The sequence below is a fragment of the Lissotriton vulgaris genome, chromosome 10 (assembly GCF_964263255.1).
Source record: "Lissotriton vulgaris chromosome 10, aLisVul1.2, whole genome shotgun sequence".
Lineage (NCBI taxonomy): Eukaryota > Metazoa > Chordata > Amphibia > Caudata > Salamandridae > Lissotriton > Lissotriton vulgaris.
Window position 1 is genome coordinate 124,715,172 of NC_141698.1, and position 13,969 is coordinate 124,729,140.

The 13,969-nt window shown below is 40.4% G+C and overlaps 1 protein-coding gene across 2 annotated transcripts in view; it reads left to right on the forward strand.

Moving 5' to 3' along the window:
• Positions 1-13,969, forward strand: part of LOC147684820 (cytochrome P450 3A21-like) — a 265,486-nt gene that overhangs the window by 72,256 nt on the left and 179,261 nt on the right. For both annotated transcript variants that reach the window (XM_086940695.1, XM_086940694.1), the window contains exon 2: positions 7,254-7,347. In XM_086940695.1, coding sequence (XP_086796821.1) covers positions 7,254-7,347 — 94 coding nt within the window. The remainder of the gene's footprint in view (positions 1-7,253; positions 7,348-13,969) is intronic.

The window sequence follows — 13,969 nt, forward strand, 5'->3', positions numbered from 1 at the left end:
TTGCACTGGGAGGAAATGCAGGATGTTGCGATCAAAATACTTAGGCTAACCTAAACTTACCTAATTCTTACATACTTCACTAACAAATTAATCTACATAAAAGTAAAATGCTTCTCACCTTCTCAACTAGTATGTACCAGGCTACAACGCGTGGGAATTGAGATATAAACCTATCTAGCTGCCCATAGACGTTCTAAAGATATGGAACCACTAGACAACATCTGGTATTCTAACAAGATGGTCAAACCTGCAAAGCTTACATGTATCTCTACAACAGCTGAACTAAAACTACTGAGCTATCCTTTCATCTACTGGGGCATCAAACTCACCTCTACTTTTGCAGGACAGAAGCTCAGTATTTGACCAGTTATGAATGATTGTCTCCTGTCTCCTGTCTTCTGTTTAAGGCTAATAATAGAGAAATGTATTTTGGCTGGAAATGCAAACATGGGGCCTTATTTAGACTTTGGCGGAGAGGGTGCTCCCTTTCAACGGTGATGACGTAACCTTCCACCCAAAGCATAGTTCTGCTGGCTTCATTTAGAGTCAGGTGGAACTTCAGTACGTAGAGGGAGGAGACTACTCCATCTCTGACAGCCCAACGGAGTAAGGACCACCTGTGTTTTGGCCATTTAACTGTCACCCTATTCAGAGTGGATGACCAAATGGCAACTTTTCATTGTCTTTAAGTGGCATTGGAAACTGAAATGACCCACACAACATGGGAGAAAACTCCCATGGGGAGGGATAATTTGTTTTTTTTTATTTTCAGAAGAGAAAATCATACTTTGGGATTTTCTTTTTTTTAATATAAAACAAATTGAAAGTTTCCCTTACTGTTCTGTCATGTGGATGGAGCCGTTCATCAAACTTTCAATGCATTACTAGGAACCGCCATGGCAGTGGTTCCTCGAAATGTAGACGATGTCAGCTGGGCTGGCGGACATCTCTAAATTTGGCAGGCGGACTACCATTGCCATGACAGAAGAAAAGTACTCCGCCATGGCAGCAATACTAAATCCATCTACCCAAGTCTAAATGAGGCCCCTAGGTCTGAAAACGCATCATGTTTGTGTCCATTCCCAAACTCAATCTACCCTCTTTCCACCCTCAAAAGGATTCTTTAAGGTGGAATGGATCACCACCTTAATAGCTGGGTGTGGAGGTAGACCTTTAAATTGTAAGACTGCATACCTCCATGTGAATTGAATGCTATGTAGAACACTGCACTGGCGAAATAGGAGCTGACGGTAATTGTCACATGATGTTTCTACCAGTAAATCTGCACCTGCTTTTCAAGGTACTACTCAGAATGATTGTGATTAGGAAAAACATTGTAGAAAGGTGTAGATGTAAATCTATGCCCATATTTTTCCTTTATTTGTGATTTGGACCCTTTGTGTTTTATTGCAAAGCCTTCCACTGTGAGAAATAATTGCAGCATCAGCTCCAAATGGGGTCGAGATGGGGCCTGTGACGTTGCTTTATTTGTCCCGGTTCCATCTTGGGCCCCACCAATACTGGTATGGAATTTGCTGGGAGACGATGTTGAAAAAAGAGACATTGCACCTTGCCGCAATCAATTTGTCACACAAGTACATTGAAAGTCAGATTTAAACATTATAAGCAAATGTGTACATATAATACATATGTTGTTGGCCCCAATAGTTTTAGGTTTGGCCCATATGTGCCCTCCCTAAAAATCGATTCCACAGATGCCACTCAGTGAGGGGTATCTGCTCTTTGGAAGTATAAGCAAGTTGCTGACCAGCCTCAGCCCTTCTGACTTGTTGGCTTTCACTGCTTTAGTGAGTAGCAGCAAAGGAGGAGCTCTGCTGAGTGGTGGAGCAGAGAGCTGCAGAACACACTTTTTTTAAAGTAATCAATTTTTATTGAGAAGCAATCATGGTTGGTAAAAGTATGCAGTTTTCCATATAATCAATGAGGCTCAATTGCTCTCTCATAGCATGACGTATCGGAAAACTTCAAATGCCCCTTCTTCCTGCACATAGAGAACATTTCTCAGTTCAGTGGAAGATTTTCTGTCTCCCCCATCAACTGTGCCAATGTGCTATTGCTTTGTGGTTAGCACAATAGGTTTTAATAGTTCAAGTCTATTGGTCTAACTCCATGTGGTCTTGTCGAACTTGTTTCCAGTTCCATTAGGTGGTCACCCAGAATATGCCAAATTTGTTTAAACATATCCTGTTGATTATCTAAGTCATAAAATATTTTTTTCATGGCTAGAACTTTCCAGAGTTTTGGGTTCCATCTATTGACTGTGGGAATAGCTGATCTTGTCTAGTCAGCCTATATAAGCTGTTTTGGGTCTATTAGTATGTGTTGCTTTAGGATTCTCAGTACATTGTTCATGCCTCGCTCTTTGGGACCTTTGAGTCCCAGCACAATCAGTTTTTGGTCTTTAGTGATGGATACACCTGTTATCCATTTGGTACGGAGGGGAACCTCTTTCTAAAAGTAATGTAGTTTATTTTAGGGCCATCATATGTGGAGGGCAGTTCCTTCCTCTTTAGTGCATCTCCAACATGTCCCCTGCATATTCTGGTAAGTCAGTTTTTGTTGGTCTGGGGTTAGATACCAGAGGCACATAAATTTTATCTTTGTTCTCAGTGTGAGATTTTTGTGTTCATTAGTTATATCCTCTCAAAGGTTTCCCCACTCACTGTCAGAGAGATCTCTTTCCAGCATTGCCCCACTGTGTTTGGAAGCCCAACGTTTTTTCTTTTTTCTGTTTTTCAGTATTTTGTAGATGTTGAAATCACTCCTTTGGTTTTAGGTCTTTATGTATTTTTCCAATGGTGTGCGATCTCTCATTATCCCTTCTTCCATTTTTGGGCATGTTGTTCAGTGGCATAGTTGCATGCATATTAATCTGTCCATTACAGTGATTTTAAAATCAGCTTTGCATTGTAGGAAAGATTTTATGTTTCCTTCCTTATTCATGTGGCTCAGGATAAACCAATCACCATTCCTCCATCTTTGATAAGCCAAGCATTTGTTTGCAGGGGTGAAATAAGGATTTTGGTGGTTGGAAGTGAATGGTAAGGAGTAAGTTGTGTGATATTGGCCATGTCCCATGTTTTCATTATAGAATTCAGGATTTCTTTTGCATAAGTGTTCTTTAGTCTGGTTTGTTTTGGTAGCCATAGGGCATTTCACAATGGTTCGCCCATTACTCCTCTTCCCTTGAATGCCCATTTTTTGTCTGTTCTCTGATAGTCCAATCTTGGAAGAGTTGGAAATGTGATGCTTGGTAATGTCTCCATAGAGTGGGCATTGCCACGCTGTCATACGTTTTCTAAAGAGTCTATCTCTCTTCCTTACCCACTCAAAATTCTCTATACTTTTTTGTAGGGAAAAGTTTTCATCTTTAGGTATGGCATTGGCATGGCCTCAATAAATATAAAAGTCTTAGCAGTATGTTCATTTTTACTGTCGCTATTCATCCCACCCAAAAGACGGGAAAAGCTCTCCATGTGTTGAGATAATGTCTCTTTTGAGGTCTGACCAATTGGCTTGTACCATCTTTAATAATGATGGCGTAATATTGATACCTAAGTACTTAAATAGGATTTCATCATTAGTGCCGTGATCTCGGTTAGCAAAAGTGTGGATTAAGTATTTCTGATTTCTCAGTATTTATACAGAACCTTGCTTCCTTTTCAAAATGCTGTAGCTGGTGTGTCACAGCAGTTAGTGATTTATGTGATTCAGAGCGCATCAAAAGAACGCCGTTGGCAAAAAAGCAAAGTTTGTGAGGCTCACCCCCTTAACTGAAGCCCATGTATCTCTGGATCTTCTCGTAAAATTGCTGCTAGTAGTTCTATACAAAGTGCAAAAAAGGAGTCCCAGCAGGGGACATCCTTGCCTGTTCTATATCTGTGGTTCTACTATGTCATATTTATTCTGATTTATTATACTGCATGCTGTGGGTGCTTTATTATATGCTTGACTCCAATTAATCATTCGGGTACTTATGCCTAGCTTTTGCAGGTTGTTACCTAAGAAGTAGTTTCTGGAAAAGAGGGGTAAGAGGTCCCAAACCCTTACTCACCGGAAATTGATCGTAGGATCTTCTTTTTTGGTTCCTGACCTTGACAGGGGGAAAACCCCTAACCCCCTAAAGTCAGCAAGTTTCAAATGGTTTGTCTGGGCAAGATTCCTTTTAGCTATAGTTTTATGTGGGGAAAAAAACAGTGACGCACTGGTTTCACACAAGGTGTTTGTAGATTTATCTGCACTCTATTCATGAGAGTGGGTGAAGGAAGAAACAGCCAACACGTGTTTCGCCCCCTTACATGGCAATCCAGCCTGGGGCTTCCTCAGGGCGGGTAGTTACTAGTAAAATCACTTTCAGCGTTGTGAGTAGGTCAAGGTATAGGATTCTCAAATTGTGGGCGTAATGCCAGGTCGGGATGCAGTGCTCATCTACCGACGCTAGATGAACACTGCATCCCGACCTGGCCAATATTTTATTGGCTCTGCCTATATGGAGTTTCCTTAATCCTTTGTGGTAATACCACTAATTGATAGTTGTGTTACTTCAACCGCAAATCATGATAAAACGGCAAATATATCTTTGAATGTGAATTATGTTTCCACATTTTTTTCACACTCAGAAGTTAAACAAAGTATCCACTTTTTGAAGGTAGTAAAGAAGCCTGCACATAATGTTTATTCCACATGCATAATCTCCCTTAGACCCTGATTTTTGGGTTACCCATAGCTAGCGTAATTTTCTGTTTTTGTTTCGCCTACTCAAAGTATATGACTTAAAATCTATCCAGTGAACTGTGAAACTGGATGTGTGCTTTGTATTCAGTGATAGCAACATTGACCATGGTGTACAGAAACTGTACGCGTGCTTTGTGTTCTGGGCTGGCAACATTCACCATGCTGTACAGAAACTGAGTTTGTGCCTCGTGTTCTGTGCTAGCAACATTCACCATGCTGTACAGAATGCTAGCAACGTAAATTCACTATGCTGTACAGAATGCTAGCAACATTCATCATGCTGTACAGTAACTAGATGGGTGCTTTGTGTTCTGTGCTGGCAACATTCACCATGCTGTACTGAAACTATGTGCCTTGAGTTCTGTGCTGATAACATTCACCATACTGTATAGAAACTGGGTTTGTGCTACTTGTTATGTGCTGGTGATGCAGCGGGCGGAAGGGGGCTTTGCCAGAATTTACCATCAGAGCCCAAATTTCAACACCCACCAGTCTCCTGTTCCGCTGCATAAAACTAATAAACAATTTCGTCTATTTAAGACCAATTCTCACGTTTGTGTGATCCTCTCTCACCCATGGACCCTTTAGAGTTGTAAGGGATTAGCAAAGAATTAGACAGAATCCTAAACATAAGCAAATAATAAGAAACTCAATATTTATATATACTTTAATAATGACAGACTCTGATTACTTTTTAGGTTACTTTATCTAATTTAAGAATGTGAATACTCATCAAGTACAATACAGCTCGAATCATAGATCATCACACAAGAGAAACAGTATACAATTTAGTAAGTAATTCATAGAAACATCTCTCATCGAGCCATGAGTGAGTGGATAGGCGTAGAGACAAAAGAGCATTTGCAAATAAGATCAATGCACATTTTTAATATTAATATGAACCTAGAAATAACCATATCACGGAATGCTAATGGTCAGAAGAGCAACCCTCCAGAATGAAGGGTAAACTGAAGCACCCTCACAATGATATGAGGAGAGTCAGGATCAGCAGAACATCAGCCAGCCGGTTAAGTAAGTAAACAGCAAAACGCCCCTCTTCTCTCAGTGAGTCAAAGTCTCTCTCTCACCAAGCCTGCCTGCCTACAAATGCTAGCGCTAGTAGTTATACCCTAATTCACAAAATATCCAGGCCCCCATGTATCAAAATTCAAAAATTCACGACTCCAATTGGACTAGGCCAGGGGGTGTCTGATCGCTCCACTTACAGTGCACCTGACTCTCCAAAGTACCTTTGCTTTGAGAAAACCATTGTCATAGTCCTTTAGCAGAGGAAACTGATAATCTCTTCCGCGGCTTGCGCATGTCGCTCAATTGTATTGTTACAAAAACTTTGAGCGTGATTGTCCACAAGAATGCATTCTCTGGTCGGCAAGGAAATTTCATTTATAACATTCATTACTTCCACCACATAACTATAGCCATCATCAGGAACTCTTTAAGGACAAAATACATTTCTTTGCGGCCTACGTTTTAGAAAGCAAATTAAACCTAAAAAGACTTTTGAGACCTTCCCTGTAGAACAGTAAAGTGTGTCTTTTCTCTAGGAAAAACAAATACACAAATTGTTATCAAGTTACAGCAAAACCTAATTATTAATGCTCTATTACTGCTTTGCTCTTCACTAAACATTATGTACCTATTTTTGAACAGTCAGTGGAAAAGAAATGTTTCTTTTAAAACTAATTGCTTCTATCATTATTTTCTTTGGCTGTTATTTCTGCATTAATCATTTACTTTTTCCAGCACATTTGCACAATTTTCACATTCTCCCTATCTCCTTTCCCAAATACCCATTTTAGTCTTTTCTTGGTTCATTTTCACACGACTTTTTGTAAATAATCCACAGAGTGAGAAGCTTGATCCGAGCAGGTTTTTTTTTATTTTGCAAAACCCTGCTTCATCACTAGCAACATTCACCATGCGGTACAGAAACTGGGTATGCGCTTTCTGTTCTGCGCTAGCAACATTCACCATGCTGTACAGAAACTAGATGGGTATATATTGACACAGGTACCCGCCAAGCCTTTTGTATCTGGGTGCACACTGCTGAACATGTTTTTTGTGACTAAATAAGCATTCTTAAGTGAAAGGGATGCAACATCATATATATTCACAAACAGTGGTGAAAATGGGAAACTTGTGATAAGAAGTACTGCAAAGCCCCGATGTTCACTCAAACCCATAAAAGCAGCAGTTCATGTGATAAATTCATGTACTAAAAAAGGAAAAAACTAACCAACTTCACTCAACCCCCGTCCTAGGGGGCACAGTCTTTCATGCTGTGATATCGTATGAACATAAGTAAATACTACACGACTTTAAATTGTACAAAAAATGATAGTGCTATGGACATTTGCTTACACAATGTTAACATGATTTTTCAGTCTGACATTTTCCAAATGAAGGCATTTTTTGGGTTGAAATGTTTAATGCTGTCACTTTTTGATTCTGAATTTTATTTTTATTTTCCTTCACAGCTATGGAACCTGGACACATGGAATATTCAGGAAACTGGGGATCCCTGGACCAAGGCCCCTTCCATTCATTGGAACATTCCATAGGTACAGGAATGTAAGTGTAGCAGCTTTAAGATTTCTCTGTCATTGCCTTGTTTCATTGATCACACATCCATCAACACTACAGTTGTCAGGAGTTCGAAGGAACATCTGCTCACCAGATTAACTCAGCTTTGTGAGCATAGTTATGCAGGACAGGGTTGGTCCCAGTTTCTGGTAGCGGGGGTGCTGCAGCAAAGGAACTTAGGTGGTTTGGAATACCATTTAAGGAGCATGTCTGCCACGTCTACCAGGCAGTATTCAAGTAAAATAAATTATGTCTATCAGTGATTGGCAACACCTGGCATTGAACATTCCTCTTTCATGCCTGATCGTTCACTGTCCTTCGTACTGCATCTTTTTTGTTTTACTCCTTGACAGTTCTCTCTGTGTCACTTTGGTAGTTCTTTTTGTTCTCTCAGTACTCACTGCATTTCTTTTTTTTTTGTGTTGAAATTGTTTATTAAGAAAATTTAAAATAAATCACAGCAGATATATATGCAGAGGAAGAAATGGAACACAGTATAAATGAGGAAACCATTCATAAAAGATAACAAAGAAGGCATAAAGCAACACATCCTCTAGTATTCATAAGGCAAAATTTAGGGTAAAAAAGAAAAGAAAAGAAAGAGAGAAGAAAGGAAGGAGAAAAAGAAAGAAAAAGAAAAGGAGCCCCAGAGTAACAAACTAGTTGTGAAGAGAGATGGAAGCAAGAAGAATGATAAAAAGCGGAAAAGAGAGAAGGAAGAGAGAGTAAACATGTTACAAGGAAGGCGAAATTAAGAAGGAAGAGTAGTCATAGAAGAAGAAGTAGAGACAGGGTCGTTATCCACTGTGGTTTCCATAAATGGGTACCATACTTGAAGAAACATGGAAGCTTGGTCTTGTAGATTATAGATTATACGTTTATAAGAAGCTGTTTGTATCATTGCCACCAACCACTCCTCCTGAGAAGCAGGTATAGAAGACTTCCAATGACGCAAAATACAAATTTTTGCTGTGGCTAAAGAAGTATGGAGGAGGCGGGTCTGTGGTTTAGTAAACTTGGAAAGGCCACGAAAGTCATGTAAAATTATATTTGCAGAGGTAAAGGGTAAGGACAGTGACATAGAATAAGCCAAAGTGTGTCGTACAAAAAGTCAAAATGATCTGGTGCGAGGGCACTCACATATAATGTGTGTTATATCACAGCCGGAAGCTGAACATCTCCAACACAAGGAATGCGAAAGTAACTTAGCATGATGTAATTTGACCGGAGACCAGTGCCATTCATGGAGAATTTTAAAAATACAAAATTTAAGGCGAGCTTCTCGAACACCCTTATGTAATCCTTCCAAAATGAGATCCCATTGAGTATCTGAGCATGTCACAGATAGGCGTGTTTGCCATTTCAATTGAAGGGCTTTCAATAGGGGTTGCGAAAATAGAGGGTGCAGGAAAGTCTTATAAAGACCAGAAGTGACACCCTTAAAAGTTCCCCATAAATTCAGATAAGATAAAATAGGAGAAGCGGACAACAATTCAGGTGGAGAATTTAAATGTTATATGATAGCTTGCTGAAGATGAAAGTATTTACAGGATTGTGTGGGCAGTAGATGAAATTCCTCACTTAATTGGGAAAAGGATTTAAAATTGCCAGCATGGAACAGTTGTTCCAGGGAATGAATGCCTGCTTCCTGCCATAGAGGCCAGGATACAGTTCGACCTCGAACCCGAATAGCCGAATTAGACCATATAGGAGCATTAAAATGAAGCCGCAAGTTAGAGTTAAGGAGACGGTGACTTCTTTGCCAAGACTTAAACATGGCAGATAAGATAATATTTTCTGGGTCAAGAGAACTAGAAGCCTTGCCATATAAAAGGGACAAACCAGGGCCCGAAGCCAATAAATGGCGTTCAAGTGGCACCCATTGAGGGATGTCCTTAGACTTAGGTAAAAAGAAAGAAAGATGGGAAAGATGAAGGGCAAGGGAATAGTGCTCGATAGAGGGGAGACCCAAACATCCCTGTAATTGGTGGGATTTTAATTTAGCAAAGGTGAGACGCGGTTTAGCTGTACCCCATATAAAAAGTTTAATTTTTGAATCAATGGACCGAAGAGTAGCCAGAGGAATAGTCAAAGGGAGCATACCCGAACATAAAAAAAACGCAGTAAGGTGACCATCTTAATCACCTGAACCCGCCCCCAAAGGGATAAACCCAGGGCCTTCCATTTATTGAAGTCCCTTTGCATTTGCGTAATCAAGGGAGTTAAATTGTCCGTGACAACGTTAACCAATCCCCTATTAAGGAGTATTCCTAAGTATTTAAGCTGATAAGGTTGCCAGTGAAATGGAAAACCCGAGATTGCATCCTTTGAAGTACCAAGGGACATAGTTAAGGCTTCGCTCTTGTCCCAGTTTATCTTATAGCCAGAAAAAGAGGAAAAATCATCAATGATACGGAGGAGAGCAAGGAGAGATCGTGGAAGATTAGTAAGTGTAAGAAGAATATCGTTCGCATATAAATACATTTGTGACTGACCAATTGAAAAAGGAACACCCACCACAGCAGCCGATTGACGAATTGCAGCAGCCAGAGGATCCAGAGCCAAAAGGAAAAGAAGAGGGGAGAGTGGACAACCTTGACAGGTACCCCGTTGAATAGGAAATGGAGTAGAGAGAAAACCTCCACAGTTAACTTGGGCAGATGGGCTACCATAAAGTAGTCGAACTTTGGCTATGAACTGATCACCTAATCCAAATTTTTGCATTATGGTAAAAAGGTATTCCCACTCAATACGGTCAACTGCTTTTTCAGCATCTAAAGAAAGAAGGAGGGCATCATCTGCAAGATGTTTAGCGGACCATAGGGCATGGGAGAGAGTACGTAAATGACTGCGGGAGGAACGACCGGGAACAAAACCTACTTGGGAGTTATGGATTAAGGAAGGCAAAACCTTGCGGAGTCGTGATGCTAGAATGCTGGCAAGAATCTTAACAACAGAATTTAAAAGAGATATAGGACAATAACTACCACACAATAGAGGATTCTTGCCAGGTTTTGGTAAGACTGCTAGGATGGCTTTGTTAGAGATGGAACCAAGAGAAGACTCCTCCACAGCTTCCTCAAAGGCAGCATGAAGAGTATCAAGCATACTCTGACCAGTCCATTTAAAAAAAATCAGGAGGGAAACCATCATCTCCAGGAGCTTTATGGTAAGGTAAGGTAGATATAGCCGAAGAAATTTCCTCCTTCGTGATAGTTCCCTCAAGTAGAGCCCTGCCGTCATCGGAGAGCCGTGGAAGATGAACTTCATCCAGAAATTTAGACATCGCTATCATATCTACCTGAGTGCCTGGGGAGTATAGAGATCTATAAAATGAGGCTTTTGTGGCCGAGTAAGGATATCACCACCACTTGATCTTTTTGCTGGAATCGCCATAGCAGCCTCCCTTTGACGCAACTGCGCAGCCAATAACCGACCAGCTTTCTCTCCTTGTTCATAATGATGGCCTTTCATCTTTTGTAAGGCATATTCCGCCTTAGAAGTAAAAAGAGAATTGAGTGACATACACGCCTGTTCCAATAACTTTTGGTTTTGGAGAGATGGTTGCGAAATATATAATTGAGAGAGTCAGCGAATATCCTTTTCCAGTTCAATCTGCTTGGCAGCGTTCTTTTTATTATAAAGAGCGGCGTCCCGTATAATTTGGCCTCTAATGGTTGCCTTAGCAGCTGCCCAAACCATTCGTCTAGAGGAAACCGAATCTGCATTATTAAGAAGATAATCACGTAAGTGAGATTGTAAAAGAAGTTTACCCGCTGGCGTTTTATATTTGTTTATATTCAAACGCCACGATTTGCGCCCCAGACTCATAAGACCCAAATCTAGAGACAAATGGACAGGAGAATGATCAGATATTGCTGCTTCTAAAATCTTAGAATCAGTAACCAGTCGGACTGAATCTTGCGAAAGAAGAAAGTAGTCAGACGCGAAAACGTACCGTGAGTAGAAGAAAAAAATGTATATTCTTTATCCTGTGGATGACTTAGTCTCCAGTGGTCAACAAGAACAGCGTCAGCAAGAATGTCACCAAAGATGGCTCTGTCTGAAGCGTTGACAGTGTCAATGCAACCTGTTCTGTCAAGAGCAGGATCCAGTGCCAAATTCCAATCACCACCAATGAGAAATTGAGAAGCATTTATTTCCGTAAGAAGACAATTTAGTCGAAGAAAAAATTGCTTTTTGGAACCAAGCGGACCGTATACAGAACCAAGACAAAGGAAGGAATTGCCAAGCTTCAATTTAACAAAAACATACCGACCTTCCGGATCGGACCATGTCTTTAAAATTGTGAAAGGAAGTGACTTCCGAAAAAGAATGGCGACTCCGCATTTACGAATAGGATTAGGATTGGTGGGATCAGGTTTAGAGACTGAACTATGAATGACTTTACCAACCCAGTCTCTGCTGAGCTTATCAGACTCAATATCATCCAAATGAGTCTCCTGCAATAGAGCAACATCCACATGCTTAGAATGTAAATAGGCAAGAACTTTCTTACGTTTTATGTAATGGGTGAGGCCATGAACATTCCAAGAAACCACAGACATTGGATGGATAGAAGGCATGATAATAGGATTGAGTTAACAATAAGTGAGGAAAAGCAGGGAGAAAAAGAAGAGAAATGCTACTCTGGGAGAGAAAAAAGAGAGAAAAGAAGGAAAACGAAAAGGAAAATTAAGTAAGAACAGTAGGAGAAAAGAGCAACCTGGACTGTTAACTGCGGGTCTGGGCGCACTTAGAGCAACGCCAGGGGGAACCGAACCCCCTTCGAGTAAAGAAGAATGGGGATCTAGAGGATAAATGATAACATGAAATGCATAAAGCATAAGAGAATAAAATATCATCATAAAAGTCTGGACCAAATGCTGTATGTCCCCACAGGAGACTGTCACGAAATATAATAAGAAGAGGAACCAACACATCAAAACCCCCAGCATCCTAAAGATGACATGAGAAGGAAATGAGAGGAGTGAAGAGAAGCAATAAGGATAAAGCAAAGGGAAGATAAGGTACAAAAAAGAAAAAGTGTGAGAGAGGTAGAGTAATAGACGCAGAAGAAAATATTAAACCTATTTAAAGAAATATGTGAAACCATCCATAGCAGAATAAAGGAAATAGATAATGTCACATTTCACAACAAGTACAACATCATAGGAAGGGGAATGCATTGGAAAAGGGATCACCATAAAAGAGGTAACAACTTTGAGGAAAGGCTGCAATCAAATAAATACTCTGAGGAATTCAATCCCCTAATACAAAAACGTAAAAGAACAAGGAGGCATAAGTCACAATATGAAACAGAGAACAAGGGTAATCACACCATAAAGAAGAACACACCGTTGGAATAAAACCTAGACAAGAATAACATGACAAGAAAAAAGAGAAAATATAGCTAAGGAGAAGAAAACAGGAATGAGGAACATACCAACATTGTCATAGAAAAGGAGGTAAAGAAATAGGAAGTAGAAGGAGGAGAGGAAGGACCCCGTAAAGTCATACAACAGAGAAGAAACAAAAGAAAAATAATCAAACACAATTTAAACCAAGAAAACAGTAAAACAAAGAATATCATATAAAACCGGAGTAATTAATACATGAAACAAATGGTGATGTTGGAAGATTTGTAGATGAGGACTTGGACTGAGAAGATTGAGCATAGGGAGGAGACTGCGTTTCCATATCGTCGGACCTGATATAATTCAGAAACTACTGTAGAAGTGCAGGATCATAAAAGTCTTTGGACTCACCATTCCTAGTAATACGAAAACGTGCAGGCTCAAATAATCTATATTTGATGTCCATTTGACGTAATTGGGGTCGCATGGAAAGAAACGCCTTCCGTCGTTCATTCGTTTCTTTAGAGAAATCGGCAGCCATATGGATGGTATGACCCTGAAACAGAAAGGAACCATGAGTACGAGCCAGTGATAGAATCTGTCTGGTTTGTTCATGTCGAAGGAAGCAAGCAATGATTGGTCTAGGTCTTGCCGAAGATCCAGGACGCGGTGGGCCCAAACTGTGAGCACGTTGGAGCTCAAGAGGAGGAGTAAAAGAAATCCCAGTCAAAGTGGGAAGGGCATCACAAAGAAAGGACTTCATGTCTTGCTTCTCAACATTTTCTGGAAAACCAAAAAAACTAATATTGTCCCAATGACTGCGATCTTCCAAGTCGATGATCTTACTGTGTAGGAAAAGTAAGTCTTGATCTGAACCCTGAACAGAATCCAGACGACCCTCTATGTCCATTATTTTAGAGTCAATAACATCAATCCTGGAGTGAAATGTAGTAAGTACTGCCCTGATAGACTTCGTTTCTGCAGTCATAGCAATATCCAGACCCTCTAACCGTCGGTTGACCCCAGAGAGTTCTTTCAAAATACGTTGCATAGTGTCAGATAAGGATTTGTCGCTCGGAGGCAGTGCAACTTGCGATGAAGGAGGTGACGTAGAGCCATTACCCTTAACTGCCACAGCAGCAGATTGTTTTACCACTTCGTTGAAAAGTGGCTGTTTAGGCCCACGACCACCATTTCTATTGTTGGACATGGTTGTGCACTGTTTCAATGGTGATCTGCAGTAGCGAATAGAG